This window comes from Benincasa hispida, chromosome 8 (assembly GCF_027475165.1).
Source record: "Benincasa hispida cultivar pf3 chromosome 8, pf3_genome.v1.1, whole genome shotgun sequence".
NCBI classification, from domain to species: Eukaryota; Viridiplantae; Streptophyta; class Magnoliopsida; order Cucurbitales; family Cucurbitaceae; genus Benincasa; species Benincasa hispida.
Window position 1 is genome coordinate 37,010,875 of NC_143485.1, and position 24,068 is coordinate 37,034,942.

Below are 24,068 nucleotides of genomic sequence, written 5' to 3' on the forward strand. Positions count from 1 at the left end.
CCTTTTGTCAACATCTGCCAGTTGTCTCTAGAACATCGTCGTTGCTGGTCGTGATTATTGTCATATGGTACTATTGTTGCTCTGTAATTAATAACTTTTCTTAACGAGGGTTCATAATATCTCATTTGCATGCTTGGAGTATTATTTTAATTATTTTTTTTTTTTTTTTATTTTTTTTTGAAATTAGAAAAAATGTAAAGTGAATGAGAAAATGAGATGGAGTGATGGAGTTTCTTTTGTTTGGGCCTTCTCAGATGGACATGGACATTTAAGGCACCAAAAAAGCAAAGATCCTGAAGAGGGTGTTTTGGATTAGAAGTGGGGTTACTCCTGTAATTTAGTTCTAACGGATAGACTTCACCTAAAAGCCCCCAATTGGAACTTCAGGTGTTCCTTCCTCTTTTGTTTGTTGCATGCACGCAGCCCAAAGCCTTTTCTTTGCTTTCTCGTACTGAAATTACTCCTCAATTTCTCGTTTGCTCTTGTTCTCTATGTCCAAACGGTAATTGGGTCGGCGTGTTAATGGCGGATGATGAATCCAGATCGGTTTTCGACTGGGAGAACTTCCTTCAACAGCGAAAGATCGAATCCAAAGAATGGTCAATGGTGGTGATTAGGGATTCTCTTCCCAATGATGATTTCTCCGTTTTCCCACCTTCAAAACATGAGAATCTACACCCCCCATTGGTTGAAGAAGAAGAACGAGGAAGCCCAGTTTCATTTCAATCCAATTCGCCATCATTGTCGTTTAGGTCGTCCCAATCATCCTCATCCTTCTCGTCTTTCTCATTCTCTGATGACGAGATTTCACACCCGCACTCACCGAAGCCATCTGAATCTCAAATTCGAAAATCCATGGCGGCTTCTAGGTGGCTGCCTTTTGCGCTTCAGATTCTATGCTCACGGATTACTGCAATGGCGCGTAGAACGGCTTTTTGGTTGTTTTCCCCTGCAGGAAGGATTGGATTATTGGTGACTCTTTTGTGGCTGTACAAGAGAGCTCGTAAGCGCCGTTTACGTCAAAGTACCGAGCAATTAAAGATGATGATCAAGGAGAAAGACGAGGTTTGTCAATTTCTGATCTCCAAGTGTTTGTGATAATGCTTGTTCGAGTTTGGACACATCCCCGTATTCTGCAAAATGGATAGAATAGATGATGACACTTCATTACAAAACATTGCGTTTCTAAATTCAGAACAACGAAAATTTGGCATACCACCTTAAAAGAAAAACTTAGTATTGAGTCTGGCTGTTTAAGTTATACGTATCAGAACTGGTGTTGTCTTTAATGGCATTACTTTGTTCTCTTATACTTTTGGCTGGTCCTCTTCACAGTCAATTCAGTTATATCTGTAAAGCTAATAAAGTTTGGCTTCTTCTAGTTGTAGATTATTGTTTTATACTTGTCTGATATATTCTGGGTTTCTTTTTTAATTTCTTTATCCAGAAAATCAGCCAACTACTGCAACAAGTTGCTCAATTGAATAGATCACTGTTATTAACTCAACAGAGAGTACTGCCTTCGAATTGGAAAATGAAACAAGATGGAATCGTTTAGCTTGTATCTCAGAGAGGCAGCAAGAAGTATTGCAGCTATTCTGAATGCCTCTCTTCGTCGTCATTGGCTTGAATTCTTGTTCAGATTTATTATACTATAGATGGATTCCAGTAGCAGCAGATTGGAACCGAGACAAAAGCTCCTGCTTTTGCAGTGCGATGAAGCACGGAGCAAGAATATAAGACGTTAACTACGCTTCAAACGAGTTGAATCTGTTTGTGCTGCACACGAACAGATTTCGGTTCCTTGCTGAAATATATATAGATGATTTGTATTGATTTTTTCAGTATTTGTTCCAATATATATGTGCGATTAAAAGTCTTCATAGTGTCAGCCATTTATCAACTTGGTTTACTGACTGGGAAGCCTATTCTTATGCACCAGTATATTGGATTTGTAAATAGATATGATATGCTTTTCCTCAATGTTAGACTAGTTAACATGGCTTCCAATAAAAGCTGATTGACAGAAGCACAAACAAAATATGAGACTTTAAGAAGATGCTAGCTGTACCGCAACTAGAGAATCAAGTTCCTACTTGACATATAATTTTATATTAACACAACTTTCATCAACTTATCAGACAATACACTGAAAATGGCTTGTCCAGTTTTGATTAAAATTGGTCGATCTTTTGATTCAGATCTTTCACAAACTACATAAGTTGGGCTTGGGGGTAGGGTAAGATCTTGGCTTCATTTGAATGACATTCCAACAAGCTATTCTCCTCTGCAATTGTCCGATATTGGTCAATGTATTTTCGACGATTGATTCGACCCATTTAAGTTTCACCAGGGAAATGATATTGAAGTATGTGTATTTTGGCCCTCAAGACCCCTGCTTGAGCACACCATGAGCAGCAAGACCGGATAAAATTACTCTCAAGAGAAGCGGTTTCCAAGCCACCAATAACCGGGAGGCTACGAGGACCTGGTGCAGGCCAATGGGCATGTAACAGCAGAATTTGATCTGCCAACATTGAGATTGCATGCAGTGAATATGCTCGTTCGCTCCCCTGGATAAAAATGGTTATGCATTCTTCATAAATATTCCATCCGGATCCATACAGGAACGAGTAATGATCATAAAGCTTTAACAGCATAAATTTCAAGTATTCCAGGGATAATTCATGCCACTAAACCATTCCAAAATGAATTTCCTTGGTCACTTGCCCAGCATATCTTTTCTAATATCCTGAACCATCATCCTCGTGAGAGGAATCCCTTGATAATAGTTCCTCCTCCTCATCTTCGTCCTCAACGTCATCAGCAGATGCAGGCTGTCCGTTAAGATCTACATTGACACCATTTACCTTTCTCACAAATTGACCCCGAACACGAGGCCTCCTCTCTGCAAGTCGTTTCCTATTAACATACCTAATCTTCTTATCAAAACAGCGTTCCTTCCTTTTCTGCCTAAACTTAATCAGTGCTGCCTCTCTTCTATCAAATTTGTTTGATTTTGCTTCATTGGAAGACGAATTCCCAAGAGATGGCCATGAATGAGTATTAGTAGTAGTAGCTGGCATTTGACCAGGTTGTAAACATATATTCATAGGGTAATAAGGATAAGATGCCACCCCACTTACATTGGGAGGGCAATGATGAAAATGACCATACTGCGACATCATTGCCGCATGATTTTGCATATCATGCAGGTTCTTTTGGTACAGTTGCGCCGACATCATACCCTCTGGCATATAAAAAGGATAAGCAGTTTGTGTTTGCACAGGTAGGCCTGAAATATCAAGTTGAGATCCATTTCGAGGATGAACAAGGACTTGAGAGCAATTTTCTTCATTGATGTTTCTTTCCCTTTGAACTTCTGTGCTAGCAGGTGGTGTACAAGATCTCTCCACAGAAAAAGAATCAGGAAAACTACTGCTAGGGAATTCGTCTCCTTGGGAATGGCTTTCCAAGGTCTCCCCACTTTCTTGTATTGGGGGAAGACGAGCTGCACGCTGACTTGTTTCTTGATGATTTTCATCCAGCAAAAGTCGTTTAGCATTATCTTCAACATCTACTGCCTTATTTTTCACATTTCTTGATTTGACATAGGTAAAGAATGCGGAGGATTCCCCAATCTTTAGTTCACTCTTTCTAGGGCATGATGAAGGTTGCCCTGCACGACGTTACAAAACATAATCATATTACACACTGAAAAAAGGTGGATGGAACAAGAAGTCAAATGAGAATCAACTAATTATTACACAAGATAAAGCCATATTACTGCATTTATCACAAATGTGTCTAGCAGAAGTGAGAATATTTGCTTGCTTCCAATAGAAACTTCTTGGACTATTGTAAACATTATGCTTATGGAAGACCATGTCGATTTGATTACTTGCTTACCTGTTCGGCGCTCACTAATTCCAGGTACATCTGGCTGATGTTTCATTGTATGAACAGCAGGAGGCTCTACAAGTGCGGCGGCAATACCAGACTGAAAAATATAAGTCAAAGCAATTGAAATTAAGTTTCTGTTGAGGGTATAATAGATGGTGCTGATAAAAGAAAAAGGATTTCCATGTAACCCTACTTCATAATCCTCGTATAAACACATCAAGGATTAAATGAACTAGTTCGTATTCAACCCATTTATGATTACTACTAGTATGAACTAGTAGAATTTAGAAAAATAAAACTTAGGATGCTGTTGGATTAACTTTTCAAGTATTTAGTTTTGAAAATAAGTTATTTTGGAAAAAATTGAAATGTTTGACAACCACTTAAAATAGCTTTTTAAGTGTATTTTAACTAGATTTTATCAAAAGAGTTTAAATAAAAATGAATTTTTTGAAAAATATTTCTCTAGTCAATCCAAACAGGCCCTTATAGTTTGAAATTGAGAGAATACGTCCTCAAGTCCATATACATCTCAATAATCAAGATAACATTCAATTTGAAACTTTTATTTTGATATGTTCAACCAAAATATAGGTTGTACAACTGCATCTTTGTGTCTTTGTATCCTCGAGTTCTAAGACATGTCGAATCACGATTAAAACCAACCAATCAACTGTACCAAGGTCAAGCCAATATCATTTTTTTTTATGAGAAGCCAACCCAAGATCGTAAAACATAATATTTCATTTATAAATCATATCTTACTTTGTATTATATTAAACATTAATTACATTATAAAAACTTCTAGGTCGCCATCCCAGGAGCAGCCTGATGATAAGGACAGGGTGCTTAGGATAAGTTCTTAGAGGGTCTTGGTTTAAACCTCCAGATCGAAACTTAATAAATGAAAACCATTGATATCAATCAAAGTTGAATTAAGGTGCATGAGTTCCCGAGAATCACTACAGCGGAGTTATTAGAAAACGGAAGCATAATTTTCTTAGTGATGCATAATCTACTTAATGAAAGTTGGTTTTCATAAGAAAAAACAAAAAAGTAAATGAACATCAAAGTAGTATCGCATGATTTAACGTCCTACATTTATCCAGAACTGTAGGCAACATAAAATATTTATTTTGCCTTAACAGCATCCCTTTCCCAAAAGGAAAGAGAAGCTCAAACAGTCTACCTGTGTAACAGTTAGCTATAGATAAGAAGAGAAAAATTTACGCACATTTCACAAAAACATCCCAATTTTACATTTTTTAGGGTTAGAACAGAAAGGAACCTAATGGTCAACATAAAGTACTTTTCAAAACACCACCCCCCCCCCCCCCCCCCCCCCCCAAAAAAAAAAAAAAAAAAAAGAAATCATATTATACAAACCTCATCTTCCTGATGGGCCGCAGCAATTCCCACATCTGGATTTGTGCTCCTACGAGACTTGTCATCAGTGTCATCCGAAAACAAAGTGGTACTATTCGTATTAGCATCACTTGGGTCTGATGCCACCATATCAAATTCATAATTCAAAATGTTTTTTTCTGCCAGTCCAAGCTGCCATCAGAAAACGGATAGAAGGCTGGTGAAATGAAATTGTGAGTATTCTTATACATGAAAAGGAAGATGTTAGCAAACACCAGGCAAAAAACCAGTGAGATACTTGGGAAGTAATAAATAACCATGATATACATAATCTGCAAAGATTCAAAGGTACAGTTCCCTATACACTTCGATCGCATGTTCATTTGTGACCGATGCGCAACCAAATTCTATTTGAGAAAATTACTAGGAAGAGCAATGTAAATGTTCAGGAAAAAAAAATCTCAGTTCAAGGAGGCAAACCATGCGTCTTCTCCTCCACATGTGCGTCCACAAGTTTAATAGCTCATTTGTCCGTAAAGGCTTTACAAGATAGTCAGCTGCTCCAAGCCTCAAGCACTTAACGACAATAGGGACCTCATCTTGTGTTGACATCACTTACAAAGCAAGTCAAAATAAAACAAATAAAGGAGAATCAGATCATTCTCTTACTTTAGAGATATTTAAGTGTGATGAAATGGCAGATAAGAAACTAGAACTTACTGATAACAGGAATGCGTCGGAGCTCTTTATCCCGGGTGATATACTTCAACATTTTCATACCTTTGGCCATTGGCAGGTCAACTTCCGAGAGTATAATATCAATTTCAGGTCCCTCTGCATTCAAGGCATCAATGACCTGCCTAGCTGAACTCACTGAAATGACTGTCAACGTAAAGAAAACCTTATATGAGTGAAGTAGTTGGCATTTCTGTCAATTGCTATTATTGCAAATTATGTAGAAAGTTTAGAAACCAGTGAACGAATAAAAAAATAGATATGTGTAGAATAGGACAGTAATAACAATTGCATTGTAACAGAAGATAGAATTAAGATTTAAACACAATCACATGGTATCATGAGCAGAACTAAGATTTAAACACAATCACATGGTATCACGAGCAACTTCTAGATATTGTAACCAAATCGAAGTCTTAAACCTCAAAAATCATTCAGGAATTTCAGTAGCTGAAATGACTACTTATCATGCATTACTTATAGTCCGGACGATTCTATTAAAGGGAGAAAACAAAAGAAGGAAAAAAGAAAAAGAAAAAGGAAAAGAAACTTGTACCCTGGTAGGAACATTTCAGAAGAAGCTTGAAAACCTCTTCTGAACTTTTTGAATCATTATCGCACAGCAAAATCCTCACTTTGCTCCTGTCTATAAACCCATCTCCCCCATTCTTTCCCCCGCTACCACAGCCACCACAATCTTCATTCAAATTGAGCTCCTTGCAATCCATAACCGATAAACCAAAACCTACACAAAACGCGATTCCCTTTCTAAATACAACGCAATCAACTATAGCCCAAACAAACCGGAAAAAAAAACGAGAAAGAAAGAAAAGAGAGACGGAAACACACAAAAAGGTTAGATACATACTAGAGAAATTCCATCCACAGCTTTGTCAATCTTCCCCCAGAATCCAACTTAGGGTTAGGGTTTCGATCAGTGACTTCATTCACGTATCAGAAGATCACCCATCTCATTAAACACCAACCACATCAAAATCAAACCAAAAAGAAAACCCAGTTAAGAACTCATAAGACTGTGGAACCAGTTAATTAATCGCGCTAACTTGAGCAAGCTATACTCTCCACAAAGGTAAACTACTTCAGGAAGATCGGGAGGCGAAGATCAAACGTGACCACCAGAAATCAATAAAAAAAAAAAAAAAAAAAAAAAAGAATCGCTTCACCGAAGAAGGCGCACTTTAGCACACGTCTGGATGGCTGCCCTGTGGCGTTTACGGCGAGCCGCGAGCGAAGGCAAAAGAAGATTTTTTGCTAGCCACCGTAAATGGTTTTATCTACGAAGCTTTTGCTTTGCCTCTGTTTTTTGAATTTTTTTTTTCTTTCTTCTTTTCGCAAAAACAAATATCTTTGCTCGATCAGCTTCTGAGCTAAAATGCACCGCCTGATCGAAAATATGTGGCAGATGGAGGGCTGAGATTGATGAAAAACGAAGCTCACGATAGCAAAAGCAAAAGCAGAAGAGAGAGAAGAGATGGGGAAAAAAGTGTAAAAGGGGATATTGGAATCGTGAGGTTTGGATAGTTATGTAGAGATGGCGAAGAAGCCACGTCACCTGCAGATCTTCTCCAATGAACCAAATGAAATGTGACCCATTTCCATTTTCTCCCACCAAATTATTCTTTTCATTAATATTCTAAAATTTACTATTGGTGGACCACAAGTGTTGCCAATTGACGTGGCACGCCAGCAGTGTCCAGCCAGGACTGCCCACGTGTCCCCTTTTTTACTTTTTCTTCCCTTCTTAAAAGTATACAATTTTCGAGATTGGATACGTTAATTCATACTTTTTCTTTTTTTAATTACATGGGATACGAAATTCATGTTTGTTTTTACTCCATTTTTATATTGCCTTCATGTTTCTTAAAGATATACTTAAATTCTTAATTACTTTTCAAAACTTTGTTTGATTTTTAACACATTAATAGAATATTGATAATAAAATAAAGAAACTATTTTAGAAATAAAATCGTTATCAAACAAGGATCTGACCCAAATAGAATAAAACAACAATATTACGTGACTAAAAGTAAAACAAAAAGATAAGAAATATGGGTTGTGGGTATGAATTTCCACCCACTCAGTCTCATCTATAAGGCAACATCTCAAGAAAAATCATCATACCTCGAATTAGCCATTTAGTTACCATGAATTCATAAAAGGTTTTATAATTGAAACTTCCATTGATACCATAAACATTTGCATAGATTCTTCAGAAGAGTTGAGAATAAGATTGAGAGAACTACAAGGCTAAACAAATGCTATTGCTACATTTAGTTTCAACTAGTATGTTGCAGCAGCAAAATAGCAATCTTACCAGAAGTCTTTCATCTCAGTTCCCCAACTGCCTCCATTAGTCACCAACAATTGCCTCTGATATTGTCTCTGATTTGCAGCTTTCCATCCGGGCTTGTCTGGTTATGTTACCAAGCATCTCGTAAATTAAACTCACATCCTTATGAGTCTCATCCCCTGCCACGAAATCACATACGACTCCATTTATCTCGATCCAACTTCTGCCTGAAGGTTTCTTCACTCCTATGTCGAGCATGTTCTGTCTCACAATGGCAGTGTCTCGCCAACGTTTGTCTGCAGCATAAACATTAGCTAGGAGCATAAAGTATCCAGCAGCTTGGTTGCAGGGATCAATTTCCAAAGCCAATTGTTTTGCGACATGGGATGCGATCTTGTCATTCTTGTGAATTCTACAGCCGTTGAGAAGTGCACCCCATACGACATTGTTTGGCTTCATTGGCATACTTTCAATCAGCTTCAACGCTTCATTCAGTAAACCTGCACGGCTCAAGAGATCAACCATGCATCCATAATGCTCAATCTGTGGGATGACTTCGAAAATTTTGTGCATAGACTGGAAAAGTCGGATGCCGTCATCGATTAAACCGGCATGACTACAAGCAGTGAGAACTCCAACGAAGGTTATCTCGTCAGGTCTCACTTCATTTTGGCCAGAGCACAGCATTAACTGAAAGACTCTAATAGCTTCTTCTCCACAACCCTGTTTCGCAAACCCAGTTATAATGCTCGACCAAGACACAGTGTTTCGTCGGGACATTTCTTTGAACACTTTATATGCTAAATCCATAACACCACAACTTGCATACATGTGCATCAGAGAATTGTTCAGAGACACCAAAACTGGGAGGTGTCTACTCCGCCATGTTCTTTCAACATACCTATGAATCCATTTTCCCAATGTCAAGTTTCCCAATTCAGCACAAGCTGACAATGCAGCCACCAATGCCACCTGATCCAATTCCATACCAGCCCTTCTCATTTGATTAAATAGTGACAAAGCTAGCTTACACTGGCCATTTTGAGCAAATCCTGCAACCATTGTAGTCCATGTCTGGACATTCCTCTCAGGCATCTCGTCGAAAACTTTTCTAGCCCCATCAAAATCACCACGTCTAACATACCCTGCGAGCAAGGAATTCCAACCTACGACATTTGCGTCAGGCATTTCATCAAACATGTAACGCGCACGCTTAAGATCAAAATCCCCTACACCTCCACCATTTGCGTATAAATTGATCAAATTCGTTCTAACATATGTGTTGGACCAATACCCATTTACTAAAACTCTCCCATGTATCTGTTCCCCCTCTCTGAACAACCTCGATCTCACACACGCACTCAGAAGAAACGAATACGTGAACCCATCAGCCTCAACTTCCGCCGCCGTCATCCGTTTGAACAGCTGAATTGATTCTTGGGGCGTTTTGCTCCGAGCATGGCCTCTAATTATCTGGTTCCACACAGTCGTACTCGGTGCACTAGTGTCCTCGAAAACTTTCTGGGCAGTTCCAAGAGAACCAAAAGAGATATAGAGCGACAAAAGGTTGACGAGGATGTAATTTTTCTGGGCAAAGCCGCTGACAAGTATTTGGGCATGGATCTTCGCAAGATTACGAACAGATATACAGCACTTCAATACAGAGAAAATAAATTGTTGCCCAACTCTGGAGCTTCTTCCAATGGCGGAAATGGCGGTTTTGTTAACTTCCATTTATCTCTCACATTCGACACAATGCGACTGGACATCAGCGCCAAAATCTTTAGGAAAGAAAGGTTTCTTCTTCCATTTGGCCTTTGCCTTGACACTTCAGTAATTATAAATTCCGAATTTTTTTATTGTTCATTTCCATTTTCCACGCATCCAACTCATTTTTAATTTAGAGTTTAGTCTTATTAATCAAATTAATTAATAAATTTAAGAAGAAAACAATCTCATATTTTCAGATAAACTTATTAAATTGTTGCAATAAAACTATAAATAATTAAAATTATAAAAACAATTCAAATTCTTTTTCTTAATTTATTTTTTTGACATCAAAATGAAAATCAACCTTTTTATAATGATTGATACTATAGTTTTTATTAATATATGTATAATTCAACTAACATGACCTTGAAGTCAAAAGTTTAATTTGCCACTTGACATATTTCAAAAACTGACTACCATAGGAAATGCTCATAACCAACCAACCGAAGACAATTTGGTTGGTTAAAGTTGATCAACTTGGTCTTTCAATTTTTTTTTATCTCCCCAAACAGTTGACCTTTTTTCTTGTTGAAAATGTCATGAACTTGCAGTTCGTAAATATTGTTAATATATTTTATTTTTTAATAAAAGTATTATTGGGTATTTTATTCAATAAATTGTTGTTGATATTGCATTCTATTATAAAAATCCAATAAATAAATTCATGGCTATAATATGAATACTTTAACTTTTTGTGGTGACATAAAATAGGATCAAGTTTTAGCATATAGCTAAAATTGTCTATAAGTATATGGATGAGATTGAGTATCTCGTCTTGGTGATACTATTGGATGTGGCCCATTTTGTATATTGATACAAATGATGCGATCTTAAAATCATTCATGTGGAGACATGTGAATGGAAGTATCTTATGCAATGAGTTTGCATAAGACCGGACCTCGAAATAGTCATTTTTCTTTATAACGACTGTTTACTATTAAAACTTACTATTTCAAACTCACTAACCTAGGATAGCTCGATCTTAATCCTGAGCTAACTATGAAGTCCTATTTATTCGACATAATCCTTTGATCTGCATAGGTGAGACTAGTCCAATAGCACTACTCGATAAGCCTCCCATTTTGTGATAAGACCGGATGGATAGCTGGGGACATAGTTTTGCAATATGGAATTCACTCCTACCTAACTTAGGGTTAGCAGATAGGTTGTTCTCTTAAGCACTGATTCCTGGTCTTCAACAATGGGGTCCCGCCCTCTCATAATCGAGAGGGACATGGTTTATAAGTTGGACTATAAACCAAACTGTTCAATAGAGGATCAGTGGGAGCTTAAGGAACAAGATGTATTTACAGGGGTAAAACGGTTATTTTGACCTAGCTGTAAATACGAACGACTTGTGAAGGATCAATTTACTGATTATGGTTAAAATGCACAAAAATATATCTATAGTGGGAGAGTGCAACTATGGAGCTATAGTGGTGTGTCTCGGTAGTTAACGAATATTGATTAAATTCGATCTAAAAAGTTTAGCCAATTAATCTCAATCGTTAGAGCTTATGATATGTAGGTCCATAAGGTCCCTTTGCTAGCTCGTAAAATATATCTTCGAATTATGAATTGAGTAGATTTGAATTGTTCAAATTCGAAATTAGGATTTTGAATTTGAAGTGTTCAAAGTCAATTTAAGGTTTGATTAATTATATTTGATATAATTAAAACATTTAGTTTTATTGAAATTAAACAAAATTTGAGAATTTAAAATATTGAAATATTAATTTACATGAATAGGATTCATGTATAAATAAGGTGTTTAATTAATTTAATATTTGATATTAAATTATTATTTAATTAATTAATTAAATTTGTTTAATTTTAATTATTTAAATAAAATAATTTCAATTTTGAAAATCCAAAATCTGTTTTGATTTTTTTGTTTAAATCTAATTTTAGTGAAAATTAAATAAAAACAAAATTGGAAAGGAAATTAAAAATTGGAAAATTCCAATTGGAAAATTCCTTTTAGTGGAATTTTCCAACATTTTCAAGTTTGAGGTGGATCAACCCCCTAATTTGTTAGATTATACCAGCATGCAGCAGAAGCAACAAGGATCAATAATCATTTTAATTCATTAACTTTGGCTATAATTTAATTATGCTCATAAACTAAGAAGGTTTCAAGACATACCTTTGATCGAATTCAATTGCAAATCTTCTTCAAATCTTCTTGTGGACCACCTCAAGGCCTTCCCTACTATTCTCTTGAAGCCTTAGATTGAGTTGTGAGTTTGAATAAAGGGAATTTGGAGAAGAAGCTCACTGGTGCAACTTAAGAACACCTTCTTCAACCTCTCAAGTTTTCAGCAAAACTCAAAAAGTATATCAGTTTTTGGATCCTCGATTCTTAGCCTAATCTCCTCTATTTATTGCAAAACCATCATGCAAAGTAGATAGCTGCATGAAGAATAGCTCATGCTTGGAAGATTGACTCAAACAATGGTGGATATTGAGTGAGCTACTACATGGTGAAAGTGGAGTTATCCCACTTTTTCCATTTTCAACTTTTCCAACTTTTTATTTTCAAATTGATTTCCAAAATCAATTTTATTTTCAAAATAGATTTTTTTATTAATTTTACAAAATTAATTCATTAATTAATTTTTTAATAAAATTAATAATAAATAAACAATTTAATAATTTAATTAATTCTAATTAATTTAATATCAAATATTACATTAATTTTACACAAATTCCACCATCATAAATCTCTATTCATGAATTTAATATTTAAATCATATTTAAATTTTATTTAATTCTCCAATTCCGTTTAATTCTAAAATTAAACGTGTAATTATAACACATATAATTACTAATTCCCTTAGTTCTAATTTGAACGTTTCAAATTAACTTATCACGCTGCTCTAAGGCTAATTCATTACGAGCTAGTAGGGGAACCTCGTTGACCTACAAATCATGGGCTCCAACAATCTGAGATTAAGTGGCTAAACTCTTTACACCGAATTAACCCTCATTCGTTAACTAATGGGTCACTCCACTAAAGCCCGTAGTTACACTCCCCTCACTGTAGATATATTATGTCCACTCGATATAACCATGATTAGTAAGTTAACCTTTCACAGGTTGTTTGTAATAATGGTTAGGTCAAATGTCTGTTTTACCCCTGAGATTACCTATTGTTCCTTAAGTCCCACTGATCCTCTAATGAACAATTGGTTTGTGATCCGATCAACAAATTGAGTCCCTCTCGGGCCAATGAGAGGGTGGGTCCCTTGTTCAGACCTAGAGTCAGTACTTAAGGGAACAACCACTCTACTATCCCTGAAAGCGGGTAGGAGCGAATTCCATCTTGCATCCTAAGTCCCCAGCTATCCACCTGTACTTACCCCTGAAATGGAGGTTTATTGAACCAGCACTGTTGAGCCAAACCTCACCTATGCAAATCTAAGGATAATCCCAAATAAATAGAAGTTTATAGTTAGCTCAGGATTAAGGTCAAGTTACCAAGATCATCGCTTTGAAATAGTTAATCTTAAACAGTAAATAGCGTTATAAAGTAAGAGTGACTGATTTCGTGGTCTGATCTTGTACAAACCCATTGCATAGGATGTCCCCACTCCTCATGTCATAATATGTATGAATTAGGATCACATCATTTGTAGCACTCTACAACTCATTGTAACAACTACAGAGTGGGCCGCATCCAATAGTGTTACCAGAACCAGAATAAAACACCCTACCTTATTCATATACTATAGATCATTTCTACTATTTACTCGAACCTGATCCACTTTTATGTCTCCATATAAAGTTCAAGTACTCATGTAATAGTCATGGATATTTTAGCTTATTGGATTTATTTCTAAAACGAAATAAGCAATCCATACATTCAATAACAACTTATTGAATTTTTAGAATAAGTTTTATTGTTTACAAACCATGAGCTCTAGGACATAAAACTCAACATAATTAATACCTAAGTCCACTTTGTTAGTGGTTATTGAACTATCATCAAGCTGATGAACAAAGTGTTTGCATGAATTTGTTGTTTAAAAACTTTAATTTTTCAGATTATGGGGGCTCATGCATCTGGAATTCTGAATTTTAGCTTGCTCTAAAAAAACCTTCTTCCTTCCTAAACCATAATTAAGCTCAATATGAGATTCCACCTCTCAATCCAAGTTGAAGATTAGTAGTGAAGATCATTATGGTGGTCTACTATCAATTTGGAAGCTCAATTCATAGAAGAAGATTTTCAGCTATTCATCAAAGGTATTCAAACATGAAACCCTCTTTTATGCAAAAAAAAAAAAAAAAAGTTTTAGCATGTTTTATAAACTCAAATTAAGTGTAATTGTAATGCTTATTGATTATGATTTCTTCCGCTGCATGTTAGTTTTATCTATCAATTGGTATCAGAGCATGGTTTAAGCACTCAATTATCGTTAATTTGAGCTGGGTGAATTTCTAAGATTGCTTGTTTCTGTGATTGATATGGTTGAAATTCAACTTTAGCATTAGATTTATCTTTAATTATGAAGTTTAATTTGCAATGGGTTCTTGACTGATGAGCTTATATGTATGCTCTAGATTCTGTAATTTTATTAGGATGACGAAAGACTACTTCAATGACGAGGAATTGAGAGATAAGCCTTGAGCGGTCAAACCAATTATGATCGATTCGCTAAACATTCAACGATTCAGAATTCAATGTTGTTCATATTTAGCCTGAGGCATTGCAATGTTGGTATGAAGCGTCACAATGCTATTCATTCCAGCCCAAAAAGGCGCGCATTTGTGAGTTGGTTCGCGCGGAAGGACGTCTGGTTTAACCGGTTCAGTCTTCATCCAATCTGGTTCAACAACATCTAGTCCAGTTCAGCCTCAAATGGACCATTTGGAGGCTGATTCGGATGGTTCAAGTCCGATTCGGGTCGGGTCGAGCGGTTCAGATCCCCTTTGAAGCTATTTTTGGGTTGTTTTTGTAATAATTAATTATTTTGCTTGTTTAGGATGCCAAAGTTGAACCATATTGGTGTTGTTTAAGTATTTTATGCATGTGATGTATGTTATATTTAAATTAAACCTGTATATGCGTATAGTATGCCATTTAGATTGAAAATCCCACCATAGGAAAGCATGTTGCATGCATAATATTATGTTATAAGTTAGTTATAATATAAAGTAGGCATGTTTAAGGGTTTCTTAAAATTAATATAAGTGTCATGTTAATTTTGAATGCTTTTGATGTATGTTATGGATGGATAGCTTGTGTTTTGTTTTATAAATTGTTATAAAATCATATTAGACATTAAAAGCCATAACAAATATTATCAACATGCTTACTTAGGTCAACAACTTATTTTAATAATTGAAATAGGTCGTTATCTTATAAAATACGGTTACAAACTCAAATCAGTACATAATCCTATCTAGGTTGGAGGTATATAAGTTGATGGTTTACGTAACATCTTCTACCTGGGGATTATGACCGAAATGTTGAGCGTTGTTAACCGATTTTATGAGCTTGGGTGAGCGATATGAGGTTTAAAACTGGTTTAACACCTAGACATCGTAGGTTTAAATCCAAATATAAACGCTATACTTGGAATACTTGAAATTTATGCTGTTATACCTAAGTATAAGAATACCCAAACATTTAGAACACTTTAGAGGGAGATTAACAATATATACGATATATCGTTTTTAGCTCCCACGTTCCCAAGAGTTCACATCGTGAAATCGATGCTCGATTTCGTGTCACTTTTACCGCGACTGCTCAATTCGGAAAGTGTTTGCATGGGTCGATATCAAGGTGAATGGGGGAAGTAGTTCATAGTAAGTGGATGAAGGAAATATATCCTACAGTCTCCTCCATTAGTTTGAACCATAAGATTCCTATGTTGCGCCTGCTGTCGTTATTAGGCGGCACTAGCTAGTCATTAATTGTGGTGATCCCTTTGGAAGGTTGTAACATAGGATTCAGAACAACCCAAGCTTTAGAAATGAATAGGGTTTTATAAAATCGTCTTGAACATTGTATTCCAATTCAGGGGCATGTTCACACAGTTCTATAAGATCTGAAAATGACGGGTCACACTTACAAGAGTTACTAAATGTTAGTAAAGTTTTTGATCGAAAACAGTAACCAAACAACTATAAGAATAATAGTTATTATAGATACAGTATTTGGTCAAGATTGTCTTGCTTCAGTGAAGGAGTATTTGACTACCCCTCGGTAGCATCTATTCTAACTCACTAAAGTATCGTTGCAAATAAATAAAGAAATATGAGTACTTTATTACGTTTGCTAAAATTGAATTTAAATGCATAAGTTTAATAGAATTTGTTTATTTTTCAACAATGTCGAACTCGATTATACAACTTCTTGCTTCTGAAAAATTCAACGGAGAAGGTTACTCTAACTAGAAATCAAACATAAACATAACTCTAGTGGTTAACGACTTGAGGTTTGTTTTAATGGAGAACTTTCCTCCTCTTTCCGGTTCAAATACTAACCAAAATGTTCGGAAAGTTTATGATAGATGGGTAAGGGCTAATGAGAAGGAGAAAGCCTACATCTTAGCGAGCATATCTGATGTGCTCAATAAGAAACATAAAGTCATGCCTACTGCTCGTGAAGTGATAACTTGTAGAAATACAAGTTATTTAGACTGCCTTATCTAGATATTGCGGCCAAAAGAGAATAAATATGCGTCAATTGTTGAAAATTAGCTTCAAAATACAATAATTATGAATTATCACAATTACACCCACTAACATCTTTAAGATGGAAGGAAAGGAGAATTTTACTCTGTTTTGCAGGAAACGGAGTCACCACTTGCGCTCAAGGCTCAAGAGAAACTGATCAACGCATCTCTTTCACATTGCGCCCATCAATCAACAATGAAGAGACGATTAACGCAATGACGACACAATGCGATAGTCGATCCAGAGCTGACTTTCAACCGCATGTGGTAATAAAAACAAACACCACATGCGAACACTCGATCGAAAGATGCAGCTGAGCAACGCAAAAGTGGAGGATTGAGACACATGTACAACCAACAGTTGTGCAACATTGATGGTTTGATTGTATAACAGAAGGAATAATTATTCCTCCATCTTCGAAATTTTCATAACAACAAGTGGAGACCACAAGGCCGGAGTCAAAGATCCTCACCTAAAAATACCCCAGAGATTTCAAAGAAAACAATACTACGAGATACGGGGCGAATTGCTGCTAAAGTTCTGAGAGAAAAGGCTAAGCTGGGTGCTTAATTGAAGAAATTTGGGAAGAAGACGAGACAAGGCCGAGAGGTGAGTCTCAGTTTTATTCTGCTGAATACCCGCCGAGAAGCTCTGTGCTGAGAACCCTGCTACCGATTGAGCAAGCCTGAGAGGGAAGCTCATCCATCTATCTGATCCCTCATATCCGGCAAGCAGATCTCCATTCGAATTGGTGCCAAGACGTTGACGCTTGTTTGTATCTTTTCTATCTCTTTTCATCATTATATTTAGCTTTCTTTATCTCCTCATTCACACACCATGTATCAAATGCTTAATAGATATATTAAATGTTTCGATTGCTTTCATATTCCATTTTCCGTCTACTTTCATTCCTCTGTGAATCATTTTCTCCATGATGTCTTCTTAATCTCCTGGTAGTTAATATGAATTAAACGAGTACTTAAATTGTGTTAAAGAGATAACTGCGTTTAGCTAAAGCATGCTAAACGACATCTTCACCTGTGAGAGCAGAAGTGAAGATGCCATTCTGATCTATCGAGAGAAGGTTAGAAGAATGCGTTAACTAAAACGAGTAGTACTTCCAGTCATGGAAGCAACCTTGCGTTCATTACGTTCGTCTCTGATTCACCACAGACATGTGGAAGTGCGGCCGATCACTGAAAGGTGTACGCCAAGAGAAAAATGGAACCGTACTTATAACTTCAACGCAATTAAGAAACTTGCGTTATTTATATTAGTTATCTTTCTCTTTCAGTTTGGTACATAAGACTTGCCGCCGCATTCCATGTTCTTTGCATAACCTTCACAGCCAGCTTGGACCCCAACATCTTGTATCATGAAGCCTATATCTTGTATCATCTAGCTTAGGTTTACCATACTTATTTTATTATCGCATTTTTACTGTTTTCCTTTACTTTACCGCAATTTTATATACCTGTACAAAACTCTCTTTAAAGATTGAAAAACCTGGTCGCATATACCACGAACATACCACAATAACCTCAAATAGTCCCTGTGTTCAACCTTGGATCACACCGAGAAACTTGCGGTGGAATTACACTTGGTTCCAACGTAAGGAAACTTGTGACAACGCAAGGCATACTACAAGAATATTCATAATTAACGAATATCTAGAAGTAGTATCACATCATTTCGCGCATAGCATAGCATATCTTTTAGATCAATTTTAGCGTTCAACAAGTTTATGGCGTTGTTGCTGGGGAACTGGTAACAGGAACATGGACTTGTAGCTTCGAGTAAAATTTTTGTCAACAAGTTTATGGCGCCGTTGCCGGGGAATTGGTAACGGGAACATGGACTTGTAGCTTAGAGTAAATTTTTTGTCAACAAGTTTATGGAGCCGTTGCCGGGGAACTGGTAACAGGAACATGGACTTATAGCTTAGAGTAAAATTTTGTTCAACAATTTTATGGCACCGTTGCCGGGGATTGATTAACGGTTTATTGTTTGAGTGTGTTTTTGGTATTTTGCAGGACAAATCTCATTGTACTGGCTGTTCAACGCGGAGATCAGCTTGACGGTTTATGAGTCCTGGTGTTGAACCAGAATTCAAAGCTGACCCTGAGATCGAGCGTACTTTTCGCACAAAGGCACGTCAAAATCGAATTACGCGAAAGAAGGTAGCAAGCATGGCAGACAACAATGATAATGCGGTATCGGTTGTGAATCAAGGGGTTGTTCGACCAGCGTAGGATCCTGTATTCCTGGCTGCTGATCGCAACATCCCGATGAGGAATTATGCGACACCCAATTTGTATGACTTTTCGCCTGGAATCTCGAGGCCTACTGTGGAGGAGAACGCGTGGTTTGAGATTAAGCCGGTCATGCTGCAAATGATTCAAAATGCCAGGCAGTTCGGGGGTCTGCAAGGTGAAGACCCACACACCCATTTGACCAGCTTTGTCGAAATGTGCGACAACTTTTCTTTACCTGGCGTAACCCCAGAGAGTATAAAACTATATCTGTTCCCTTACACTTTGAGGGACGAGGCTAAGAAGTGGGCTCACTCACTAGAGCCAAATGAGATCACTTCATGGGATCAACTGGTAGAGCGGTTCATGAAGAAGTTCTTCCCACTTGCCGTTAACACAAGGCGACGAAAGGATGTGCTGAACTTCGAACAGATGGAGAATGAGACCCTAAGCACCGCCTGGGTGCGATTTAGGAGACTGGTGAAAAACTGCCCGCATATCGGGATCCCTGATTACGTTTTGATGGAAACTTTTTATAACGGCCTAAACCGAGCAACGCAAGCTGTTGCTGATGCCTCCGCGGCAGGAGGTTTTATGGATAAAACATACACAGAGGCTAAAGTCATCCTCGACTGCATCTCGCAAAATATGGATGACTGGATCGACGATGGATATGGAGGCCGAGGCGCCGAGAGAAGGAAGAATGAAACAGCCATTGTCCCTGCAGAGACAATGACCATGTTGGCCGCTCAGATAGCTGCGGTGACCTCGATCCTCCAGTCAATGGCAATTAACCAAGGAGCCATTGCTCAACAATCAGCACAACCTGCTGCACCAGCTCAAGTGGTTGTAATTAGTTGCATTAATTGTGGAGGGGCTCACGGAGTTGACATGCGCCCATTGACTCTTCAACAGGTATGCGCCATCCAGAACAACCCTTTCAGTAACATCTATAATTCGGGCTGGAGGAGCCATCATAACTTCAGTTGGGGAGGCAATCCCAACCAAGGGGGGCCAGTTAACCATCAAGGGGGCAGTAGAGGGAATCCTTCTTGTCACCACAATCAAGGGCAACCAAGGTAACCGCACAACCAACAATTATCATCATCGAACACCTCGGGAAGCTCATTGGAGACACTGCTGAAGCAATACATGGATAAAAACGACGCAGTAATGCAAGCGCAGACGTCTTGAATAAGAAGTCTGAAGATCCAAGTGGGCCAGCTGGCCTCTGAGCTGAGAAGTCGAGCACCAGGAACGTTGCCCAACAATTTAGAAGCCCCGGGATCTACAGGAAATGAGCAATGTCCTTAGGACATTGGGAAGGAAAGTCTGATCGCTTACAGAGATGTGGATTGCGATCACTCATGACAACGCAATTTTTGGTCCATATTTCAATACTATGTTTAATGCTTTCTTAAATTTCTGTCTATTTGAATTCTGAATTTTGTCTTTGATTCCGCATTTAATTCATTCTTAACTTCATGAATTTATATCCTCATTTATTTCTTTGTATTTACTACTGTCTCGTCTTTAATTCTTTGAGTTTTATGTAATTAATGCGTTGATTTTTAAATGGTGAATGATTGAGTAATAAAGAGAAAATTTATTGCCGCAAGTCATAACAACTTGCGTTGATGAAAAAAGAATAATAAAAATAATGAAACGATTAACAACAAGTATGCAAGGCAATAATGGACGCATCTTAAACTAATAAGAGATGTTTTGTGTTCACCTAACTCAACTATATTGATTTGAGGGGTGTGTTGTGCTCATATATGTCCTTTTCCCGTCCTTAAATGAGGGAAATCGAATGACACGTCTTTTGAGTGTCTCGAGGCCTGTCGCCGCAAAAATCGTGTTGGGCCCACTGTGGCCCAACCTATAAGTAGAGTCCCTTCCCTCGTGTTGAAACTTTACCTCATTTTGCAAATCAGAAACCCTAGCGCCTTGCATCCAGACCTTTCTTCTTCCCCAGCATTTCAGCGTGTTACCAGTCCTTCCAAGTTCGTATCCATGGCTGATCAAACTCCCAACCAATCTGCTTCACCATCCACCCCTGACCAAGTAGCCATGCAAGAGGCAGCATTTTTGGCTGCCAGTCACAGACTCGCCGCCCAAGCCCACACTATCCCCGTACTTGCCGGGAGAGCCCGGAAAAACCCTCTGGCCGTTAGGCCTCCTCTGTTCAAACGAGGAGGAAGCACTGAGAGCATTCTTGTTCCAACACCTGCCATTTCGACTGAGAGTGAAAGGAAGAGACGTAATGATACAGAGGTGTTTGGCAATATTCTGAGTACCTTGGAGTTAGGAGGTGGACTACCCAAGGTTGGGGTTGTAAATCAACCACTGCCTATGGAGGAGAAGACAGTGGTGGTGGAGGTAGTGGCGACTAAAGAAGAAACGGGAAGAGGCGTTCTAGTCCCAGAGATTCCTAAGGTGATTGCCAACGTAGAAGCCTATGACAGACCTCCAAGAAGAGAAGAAGAAGAGATTGCAATGGAGGAGGCCAAGAAGGCTGAAGTTGCATTGGAGGCCCCTGAAGTTGTGTTGGAGGAGGTTGCAGGGGGGGCGCAACCAGAAGTGGCTAAAGAGAAAAAGAAGAAGAAGAATAATAAGGGAAAGAAGGTTGGGGAGGCTGAATCTTCCCACATCGCAAAGAAAAGAAGAATAAAGAGAAAAAGGATGATGATGAAGATGAGGAGGCCAGGAAGGAAATAAAGAAGAAGGAAAAAGAAGAAAATAAAATGCGCTGGCGTGAAGAGAGGTACCTGAGAAAAGAAGAGGAAGTGAGACAGAGGGCTGCGAGCCCGAAGATAGATGGAGAATCAACCTCTGTAAGGGAGGATAAGGGGGAAAAGGCACAGTTGATGGAACCGGCGTAACCCAAGCCAACGCAAATGGTTGCGACCGATGAAGGAGAAGAAGCAGATGAAACCCCCCTAATGCGGCGTTGCAGGGAGAATACGGCGTAAGGGTCCACTATTGACCCTCAGAGATTAATTTTAGCATTGGAAGAGGACGAGAGAAAAAGAAAAGTAGAGAAGGAGAAACAAGAAAAAATGGAGAGGGGCAAGCTCATCATCGCAGAGGGGAGTAAAAGAAGAAGATTGGAGTTAGAAGAAATGCGATGCAATAATGAGCTTACCAGGCATGAAGGGATACAGAAGCGTGAAGAGGAACAACGTCTGTTGCTGGCCTCTGAGCAATTTGAAGAAGAATTTACGAGATAGGAAAGAGAAGAAGAAAAAGAAAAGAGAAGGAAGAAAGATGAAGAGGACAAATTATTGTTGGAATAGAAAAGAAAAAAGCCCAAAGCCAATAAATGACGCTTATACAAGAAGAAGGGAAAAGAACTCACAGAGCGCGAGAAAGAAGAACAACGTAAGGAGCGGGAAAAGGAAGAAAGACAAGTAACCCGTCTTGCGTTGGCAAAAGGCAAGGCAATCGCAGAAAGCAGCGAACCCGCACTGGCCAGGAAGCTCTCATCAAAGAAAAAGGAGAATGATGATATGTTGATCGAAATGGGCTTCTTTTCTACACCAAATCCACTACCTGACCTTATCATGAGCGTAATTGTGGAACATGGGTGGGACACGTTCTGTCAGTGCCCATCCATCATCGTGCCTCAGGTAGTGCGAAGCTTTTATCGCGGGCGTCTTCATGGAAATAGGGATGCTGTGATCTTTAAAGGAGAAACAGTATCCTTCAACGCAAGGGACATCAATGAAATTTATCAGATGAAGGACAACCCTGATGCACCAGAGAACAAGATTATTGATGATCCCACAGAATAACAGATAGATGATGTGCTGAGGGTATTAACACAACTGAGCACGAAGTAGTCAGTCTCGCTCAAAGGCATCCGCACTCTAGAGTCTAAGGCCTTGCTACTGGAGGGACGACTCTGGGTTTTCTTGGTCAAGAAGCGGTTGATCCCAACAACGTACGATAGAACGATATCAAGGGATCGGATCATGGCCACATACTGCGTTGCTCGCAGCATTCCTATCGACGTAGGGCAGTTGATCGCAAGGCAGATCTGAGCATTGGTGAGGCATATCCGGAGGCAGTACTTCTTCCCGTGGATCATTTCAAGTCTATGCCTATCTATGTGCGTAGGCATTGATGAGGAGCCTATGCTAGAAGTCCACGGCCTCATCAACATCAAAATTTTGAGGCTACTCCTTAAAGACTCCGCGCATTGCCCCTAGCTGCCAGCAAAAAGTCCTGGGATCGATTTGAATGCGCCACAAGAACCAAGGCCCAAAAGACAACGAAGAGAAGATAAGGGAAAAGAGAAAGTCCCGGAGTCACCAACGCAAGATCCAGTACCTATGGACCCTCTTCCCTTGGTTATTCGACCTCCAAGCCCTACGAGCCCACCAGCGCAACCCTTCTCCCTCTTCACGAACATTTTACCAATCTTCTCCTTATCCCAGCCTCCTCACCTGTGTACCCAGCAGCCCCACCTTCACCATCAGCATCATCACTGCAACCCACCATTCCACTGCCGCAAGTTGATGACCCACACGATTTGAGTGAAGGCACCTCTACCCAACCCCAAACCGATGCTTGCGAGACATTGCAAGCACAACTCTCCATCACCTCCATGGCTACTGAGTTAGTGGAAATAAGATCCCTCTTCTCTCAACAACAACTTTTCTCTCAACAACAACACTTCTTCAACCAAAGATTTGAAGTGGTAATGGAGCAGATTGATGATATTCAACGTAGTGCTGCCACATCAAGAGAGGCGTTGATCAACATGTAGCGCAACATTTATAAAGTCTATATGCACCAAAGAATGATTGCAGAGTGTAATCAAGAGTACTTCAACTTTCTCACCACATATCTTCATGGTCCGATGGTGCCTCTATATCTTCGGCAGCACTTAAATTTTGAAGAAACGCCTCTTGCACCACCTCAAAATCATGTATTCTTTTAAATTCATTTATTCTTTTATAAGCTATTAATTCTTTGATTCTTGTACAGGCACAAATTTTTGTATTGTGTTAATTTGTAATTAATTGTATACTTTGTTA

General features: G+C 38.4%; 2 protein-coding genes and 1 pseudogene across 3 annotated transcripts; 1 reads left to right on the forward strand and 2 right to left on the reverse strand.

Moving 5' to 3' along the window:
• Positions 1 to 162: 162 nt before the first annotated feature.
• LOC120082810 (uncharacterized) lies at positions 163 to 1,983 on the forward strand. Its single transcript, XM_039038135.2, has 2 exons — positions 163 to 1,065; positions 1,448 to 1,983. Exons 1-2 carry the CDS (start codon positions 523 to 525, stop codon positions 1,556 to 1,558), a joined length of 654 nt encoding a protein of 217 aa, XP_038894063.1. The 5' UTR covers positions 163 to 522; the 3' UTR covers positions 1,559 to 1,983.
• Positions 1,984 to 2,077: 94 nt separating this feature from the next.
• Positions 2,078 to 7,621, reverse strand: TOC1 (CCT motif -containing response regulator protein). The gene is made up of 7 exons (XM_039038134.2): positions 6,872 to 7,621; positions 6,560 to 6,748; positions 5,989 to 6,150; positions 5,749 to 5,882; positions 5,290 to 5,460; positions 3,910 to 4,000; positions 2,078 to 3,679 (listed from the first exon to the last, which is right to left on the reverse strand). Exons 2-7 carry the CDS (start codon positions 6,729 to 6,731, stop codon positions 2,745 to 2,747), a joined length of 1,665 nt encoding a protein of 554 aa, XP_038894062.1. The 5' UTR covers positions 6,732 to 6,748; positions 6,872 to 7,621; the 3' UTR covers positions 2,078 to 2,744.
• A 508-nt stretch (positions 7,622 to 8,129) lies between these two features.
• LOC120083639 (pentatricopeptide repeat-containing protein At5g66520 pseudogene) lies at positions 8,130 to 10,165 on the reverse strand (annotated as a pseudogene). The gene has a single exon (XR_016531405.1). The product of XR_016531405.1 is annotated as a pentatricopeptide repeat-containing protein At5g66520 pseudogene (transcript).
• Positions 10,166 to 24,068: the final 13,903 nt, after the last annotated feature.

Coding starts and splice junctions, on each gene's coding strand:
- LOC120082810 (XM_039038135.2), top strand. CDS start 523: ATGGCGGATGATGAATCCAGATCGGTTTTCGACTGGGAGAACTTCCTT. Junction 1,066..1,447: donor TGATCAAGGAGAAAGACGAG/GTTTGTCAATTT, acceptor TTCTTTATCCAG/AAAATCAGCCAACTACTGCA.
- TOC1 (XM_039038134.2), bottom strand. CDS start 6,731: ATGGATTGCAAGGAGCTCAATTTGAATGAAGATTGTGGTGGCTGTGGT. Junction 6,151..6,559: donor TCTGAAATGTTCCTACCAGG/GTACAAGTTTCT, acceptor TTACGTTGACAG/TCATTTCAGTGAGTTCAGCT. Junction 4,001..5,289: donor CGGCCCATCAGGAAGATGAG/GTTTGTATAATA, acceptor TATATTTTTCAG/TCTGGTATTGCCGCCGCACT.